At 33.6% G+C, this 6,704-nt stretch overlaps 1 protein-coding gene across 1 annotated transcript; it reads left to right on the top strand.

The window, feature by feature from the left end:
• Positions 1 to 1,283: 1,283 nt before the first annotated feature.
• On the top strand, positions 1,284 to 5,635 carry LOC114724268 (mediator of RNA polymerase II transcription subunit 15a). Its single transcript, XM_028910587.1, has 7 exons — positions 1,284 to 1,412; positions 1,734 to 1,839; positions 2,479 to 2,590; positions 2,712 to 2,757; positions 3,426 to 3,454; positions 3,744 to 3,818; positions 5,148 to 5,635. The coding sequence occupies exons 2-7, from the start codon at positions 1,775 to 1,777 to the stop codon at positions 5,454 to 5,456; spliced, it is 636 nt and encodes a 211-aa protein (XP_028766420.1). The 5' UTR covers positions 1,284 to 1,412; positions 1,734 to 1,774; the 3' UTR covers positions 5,457 to 5,635.
• The last annotated feature ends 1,069 nt before the right edge of the window (positions 5,636 to 6,704 follow it).

Here is a 6,704-nt window from a genome sequence, read left to right as displayed (position 1 = left end):
AAAATTCCACGTTAAATTTGACAAAACATATAGTGGGATTTACAACTTCCGTAGTGAAAATGACCACTTCTTAAATGGCTTTTGCAACCTGTTTTCAAGGGATGGGTAACTTGTTTCTAAAAACCAATAAAATTTCACACTGAATTTGACAAAACACACAGTGAGATTTACAACTTTTATAGTGAAAATAACCACTTCTTAAATGGCTTTTGCAACCTGTTTTCAGGAGATGAGTAACTTGTTTCTAAAAACCAATAAAATTTCACGTTTGAATTTTACAAAACATATACTGGAATTTATAACTTTTGTAGTAAAAGTGACTACTTTGTTAATAGGTTTTGCAACATATTTTTGGGGGATGAGTAACTTATTTTTCACCACTAATAAAATTTCATGCTGAATTTTACAAACATATAATGGGATTTATAACTTTTATAGTGAAAGTGACCACTTCTTCAATGGGTTTTGTAAACCTATTTTCACCGGAAGGACAACTTGTAAGCATAAATAAATCATTCAGTGAATGTGCACCTGAAGTACATCACAATAAATGTTGAACTATTAACTTTCATAATTAACTACATGTATAATAAAATCTACCATTCATGTAATGGGATTTACCAAAAACCAGCAGGCATATATGACAGCAGTTACATTACGTAATTGCTTGTCACTATTTTCTGATTTCTGCTTTATCATTCACCAAATACTGAATACAAACCCTCAAATACAATAATCTTGTTCCTATTTCACCATGAAGCAGCCACAAAAATGAATAATCCAAATCCCGCCATCAACTTCTACTCACTCACGTAATCCTACAGCTTAACTCCTCTCTTACTACAAATCCTCTTTCTCACAAGCAAAACCCACCAAATCAACAATGTCTACAAAATAGTAATGCGGAGGAATAAGATAATAGCATTTCCAACATTCTTCTTTCCTTCTTCCCGTGTTTCATCAACATCTTCCTCTGTTTACTTTCTTCTCACTTTCAGACAAGGCAATTAGGTCATTACGCCAAAAATCTAAATTCCAAATTGGTATCCAGTACCCTATTTATCATTTTATTTATTCAAATGTCTTATTTATCTTTTTGAAATTCACATGGTATTTTGCTGTTATTTTCTTAAAAACAACAACCACAAAATATAGAGGGCATAATAAGCGCCTGCCAAAACGGATGCCCATGGTGACACGTGTACTCCACGTTCTAAATAGCATGTAATGTACGCAATTTTCCTCAACTGGCAAGCGATCAAGGGGCTCTTCGATACTTACTTGTTCATCTGACTATTGTGGGAATGTGGAATCTATCTAGTATTTACCCTACCCATGATCAGTTCAAAGCATCGTCCTCTTGCTTTCTCTGCTTTGATCTCGTCATCGGCTTCTTTCTGCTGCACCCTAAGGTATCCATCATGTTTTTGAGGAAGCTCGTTTCGCGGAATATTTCATTGCTCTTTCATAAAAAGAGGGGATTTTGGAGCAAGGGTTGTACTGGCATACTCACTTTGAAATTTGAATAGAGGAATGGAATTGGGTCATTTACTTTCCCAAAATGTAAAATAGTTTGAGGCTATTAATTTTGAGGGAAATTTCTAACTGCAAATTCGTGGAAAACAGAGAGGCTGATCAACCAGCTGACATTCCGACTACAGATGTTTCATTACGAAGACAGATTTGATTTCAATGCTCTTGTTTTGGCACCTGACTTAAATTAGATTTGGCAGGTACCTGTTGCTGGAGACTTACACTTGGCGGAGAACCAATTATGGATGCAAGTGATTGGAGAGCTGCAATACGGCCTGATGTTCGTAAGAGAGCTGTCCGAAAAATGTAGGTCTAAATCTCCTTTTTTATTTCAGATCTCAATAACTTTTTTCTTTGATGTGGTAGGTGCTTTAAAATTGAAAGGCTTCTATCAATCTTCCCTTGTTTGTCATATAAATTTAATTTGTTCGTAAAACGTTCAATCATACGTATATGATGAAGGAGCTTAAGCAGATTGTTGATGTGGTTGGTGAACAAATGAAGCCTTTGAAAATGAAGAGAAGATTGAAGGATTTCTTGTTGATTTTTTTTCTTGGCCTGAAGGATTCCTTATTGATGATCATTATGATGATGTTCCATTTAATGAATGAGAATTGGTTGGCATATATTAGAATAAAGCTTAGACTCAAAAGCTTTGCTAAAATTTGATATATTTGGAGTTGAGTACTTAATATTGTAATTTATGGATGATTCTCATGAAGCTTTTTTATTGTTTTACACTATTAGTGACTATTTGTTAAAATTAGCGATTTATCAATTATATTCGGAATTTTCAAATTTGCTCCTATATGATCAGAATGCTACTCGTATATGATAGTATTTTGGAGCCTTGAATTGTTTAAGAGCTATATCTGAGGATTGTTTAATGTCCTTACTCTTCACCATCTTATGAATTGTGAGGGAATTGTTTTCTTGACTTTGTAGAATGAAAGCAGTGTACCGATATAAGCATCTTGATGGTGAGGATGGCATGCAAGAACTTGAAAAATTTTCTCAAAGTTTTGAACAGAAGACTTTTGCTGGCGCAACAAACCTGGTATGATCATATTTCAGATCTCGAAGTTCTCATCTTTTGACTTGACTTTTGAAGTTATCATCTTTTGTTTTCATCTACATTTGTTGCCTTGTACTTATGTCCTTTATATTCCCAATTTCAGTCAGATTATTTGCAGCAAATAACTTCGAAGGAGGTTTCAATGAAGAGTAAGTCTCTGAAACTGACGTGGAGCTTAGTGGCATCAAATCAGTCACTAACCTATTTAAGGTCTTGGTTATTTGAGGCTTCTAAATTATGGTTTATTAGGTCCAAAATAGACCGTAAACAAGTTCATGCATTTATTATTTGTTGCTGACAAGATATTTTGTTTTTTGCTATTGATTTAACTTTCATCCATGGAATCTTCTGACATTCTCTGGTTTTGCCAATTAAATTTTAGGGCATATCAATTTTGCACTCGACATTATTGATTCAAATATCACCAAAAATTTGTGCATTTGTGTTGTAATATTTGAAGGACTTAATCTATGAAAATGAATCTAGCTTGTTGGGCAATAATATTGTGACTATGCCCGTTAACTTGAGTGGTATCCTTTTCCCTTAAATAAAACAGAGCTGTTAATTCTCAGCCTCTAACTTGTTGGTTACTCCTTGTTTATTGAAAATACATAGTGAGAAAATCTGATATTGCCATGTAAACTTTTGTTTCTTCTGGTGATTGGTGGAATAATACTGTTATTTTAGTTTCTGTTGATTATCTTATCTCTTCGTTTTTCTTTTAAATAAGCAAATGATGTGTACTATTTTACTCTATTTATTTGATCTCTATGTACTCATGTTATTTATATTTATATTATAACAACATCTGTTCCAGGGAAAATGCAAGAAGAGGCGTACCAAAAGGTAAATATGCCATTTTATATCATTTCTATTTTCTCAATAAAGCTGGCAGACCTACAGAGAATAGTCAAATCAACCTAATGTAAGGATTGAAGAGCTTCTTGATTCCTTTTTAGATGAGGAAAATTGCCAACATTACGCAAACTCGCGTTTCTGACATTTTGAAATTATAACATTAGGTGCCATTGATTTGCATTCTTGAATATTCTGTTGAGAAAGCAATCCAATTGGAAGGAAAATTTCAAGGTTTCAAATGTTTTGATTTTCTGATTGTTTTTATTTCAACTTACAGATTGTAATGTTGAAGGAAATGTACTTGCCAGATATGGAAAAACTCTACCAGGAAGTGCTCAATAAAATTCAGCGGGTATCTTAGGTCCTTCTTTTTTTGGTACTATTATTTAATGTTTGACATTATTGACTAATACAAATTTAAGCATTCTCAACTCTCAAGCTCAAACGGGGGGTAGTTCTCCTGTTATAATTTTTGTTTCTTTTAATTTCACAATGTTCAAACCCTCGACCTTGCTGAATGTCTTGTGTACTTTTAACTTTTAACTTGACCCAACCTGTTATATTGTGCACTTTTCACAATATCATGACTTTTCGAGTCTGTAGTAATACGTGTTGTCCTGCCATTACAGCGTGTGCTGAGCTCTTTCAAACCACCTCCATTTCTCAAAGAAAGCCTCTTGTTTCTGTTAAAATATCTGATGTTTGGTAGTTAATTAAATTAATTATTATTTCAACTTAGTTATCATCTCATCAATTCAGTTAAGAATGTGTTTGTGTGTGTGTGTGAATATTCATAAAGTCAAATATCTTGCCTTGTCTCTTCCTAATTTGAATTTAGGAGTTGTCCAACCTATATAAATATCTACATGAATAAAATCCACATGGTATTACTTTTATTTATGTTCGTTATAAGAACTGAATAAGCAAGATGAAATAAAGATATCAAGAAAGAGATTTTATTGGAGAAATGAGTGCAAGGATCTTGAATACTTGTAAGTTTGATAATCACAAGGAGGATCTCTGATTACACAAGACACTTGATATTCAGATGAACCACTTCTAGTCTTCACCCTCATGACCTATTTATACTAGAGAAAAGAACATTACCAGATACATAACAGAAGGAAAAGGAAATATTGCTCTATACATTTCATTCAGTGCAGGAGATAAGGGACAGTTACTGCTCTAGCACGTAACCCATCTCACCTGCTCCCCTTTTGATTTGGTTAGCTACCACCTTTCAATCCTTTCCATTCACAAAGCAAAATGTAGTTGTGTATAGTGCCCTCATCTCATAATCAAGTATAGAGCTTGCTACTCCAGTTGAGTAAAAGGATGCACTCAGAGAGAGAAATGCACAATAGAAATGGGAGGTACATTTGACGCTCATCGCATTGACGTGCTCATCTCTCAGATGAAATATTGACTGTACAAGTCTAAGTTAGATCAATCAAATTCTTAATTTGTTGAATGATACATTCATATTTTTAAATGGCTAGAACTATCCTTAGTTTAGTAGTAATATGCAACTGTGGGCTGTTTTATTCGTCTTCCTTCTATAAATTGAAGAAGTATTGCAAATTGAAGAAGTGTGGGCGGACGGGTGGGCGGGCGGGTTTGTTTGTGTGTAAAATTTGTTAATATAATCATATTTAACCTTGTATTTGTATCTCTCTTTCAGGTTGAATCCCATACGCAGCAAGCAGACTCGCACACGAGTCAGAAGCTGAAAAGAGTCAAAACAGAGTATGAGCGTGAGATAGCAATTCTCAAGGTTTCTGAGAGCGACATTTCTCCTTCCTTAAGCAAAAATCTACCTGTATATCAGGAGCGGATAATGGACAATGTAAATGCATACAAGCGGAAAAGGGACAATGCATGCAAGCGAAAAAGGAACAATGCAAATGCATACAGGTGGGGATTCTGGACAGCTGACGCAGATTCGTCTGGATCATCATCATCTACAACCATTGCGGTTATTTGGAACTGATTGAGATGTAGAAAATAACAGCAAGAGGATTCTCCTATAAGCTCGCATGAACCATGGTGAGGAGTATAGAAATCAATAGGGAATTTAGAGAAGACCACCGTTACCAAGATATCGTAGGAGATGTTAGAAGGCTTATTGCTAGATGCAGGACTGTTTTTATTATTTTCAAATAGAAGGACAGATTACAGAGGTTTGATGCTCTTGCTAAATTCTGACACTAAACGTTGCATTCTCTTTGCATCTATGATCTTCTTTTTGCATCTTTGATCAGTCACCAATTTGTTGCGTGGAAGTGGGAATTGACGGTAGGTTGTAGGTTTTCTTCGTTTTTGGTCGTAAATACTCCATTTCTCTCTGGTTTATTTGCAGGAGATAGTTGGAGAGTTTGCTTTGGTTCTAAGAGTGTTTAGGTGGAAATCAAAACATGGTTTTAAAAGTAATTTTATAGTATATGAAGTAACTATATAGGAGCAGTTTTATTTGGGTCTGTGTGAAAACATTTTTTTTAAGTGTTTTTACTTGATGCCAAACACTTCCAGCCTCTCTCTTTTTTTTTCTTTTTTTTTTATCCTCTCCTCAACAAACAGAAGTTACCCATATTGGTTGCACACATTAATGTGTAAAATCAATATGGGTAGTTTCCAAGATAAATGATTAAAAAAAAGGTATTTTAGAAAAATTAATACACATTTTTACAAATAAATGTCTTAGTGGATTTTTTAATTGATATGAATTAGTTATCTATAATTAGAGTTTTTTTTTTTTGTAAAAAATGATAGTGTAGATATCTAACTAGTGACAATTTCTGGGGAGGGAAATGCAAAGAAACTTGCTTGTTCACCAAGGGGGAGAAAAGACTCCTGCAAGGGGAGAGTTTGATGCTTTAATAACACGTTAGTTGTACAAACTTGAGCTTGTTATAGGCATAGCACTAATATTAAGGGTGTGTTTGGATGAAACCAAACCGTGGTTTGGAAAAGTGATTCTGGAAAATAGATTCTGGAAAGAATAAATGTTATGAAAAAGTGATTTTGAGAAGTGAGAGTGTTTGGATAGTTGTTATCAGAAGCACTTTTTATATATACAAATTACTAAAAAAAAGACATAAGTTAATATGATAATTACAGAAAAAATAAATTTTATGATATATTTTAATTTGAAGGAATAAAATTGTTAATAATATATTTTTTATTAACATAATTAATAATACATAAGATAATATAATTAATATGTATATATATTTTTAAA

The sequence above is a fragment of the Neltuma alba genome, unplaced genomic scaffold, assembly GCF_004799145.2.
Source record: "Neltuma alba isolate B1F8T4 unplaced genomic scaffold, ASM479914v2 tig00012182_pilon, whole genome shotgun sequence".
Lineage (NCBI taxonomy): Eukaryota > Viridiplantae > Streptophyta > Magnoliopsida > Fabales > Fabaceae > Neltuma > Neltuma alba.
Note: the sequence above shows the minus strand (reverse complement) of the source record. Positions and strands in the feature narration are given on the sequence as shown.

Bases quoted from the DNA above. Each gene is read 5' to 3' on its own strand.
- LOC114724268 (XM_028910587.1), top strand. From the start codon at position 1,775: ATGGATGCAAGTGATTGGAGAGCTGCAATACGGCCTGATGTTCGTAAG. The intron at 2,591-2,711 runs GTATGATCATAT...TCCCAATTTCAG, and splicing joins TTGCTGGCGCAACAAACCTG to TCAGATTATTTGCAGCAAAT. The intron at 2,758-3,425 runs GTAAGTCTCTGA...CATCTGTTCCAG, and splicing joins GAAGGAGGTTTCAATGAAGA to GGAAAATGCAAGAAGAGGCG.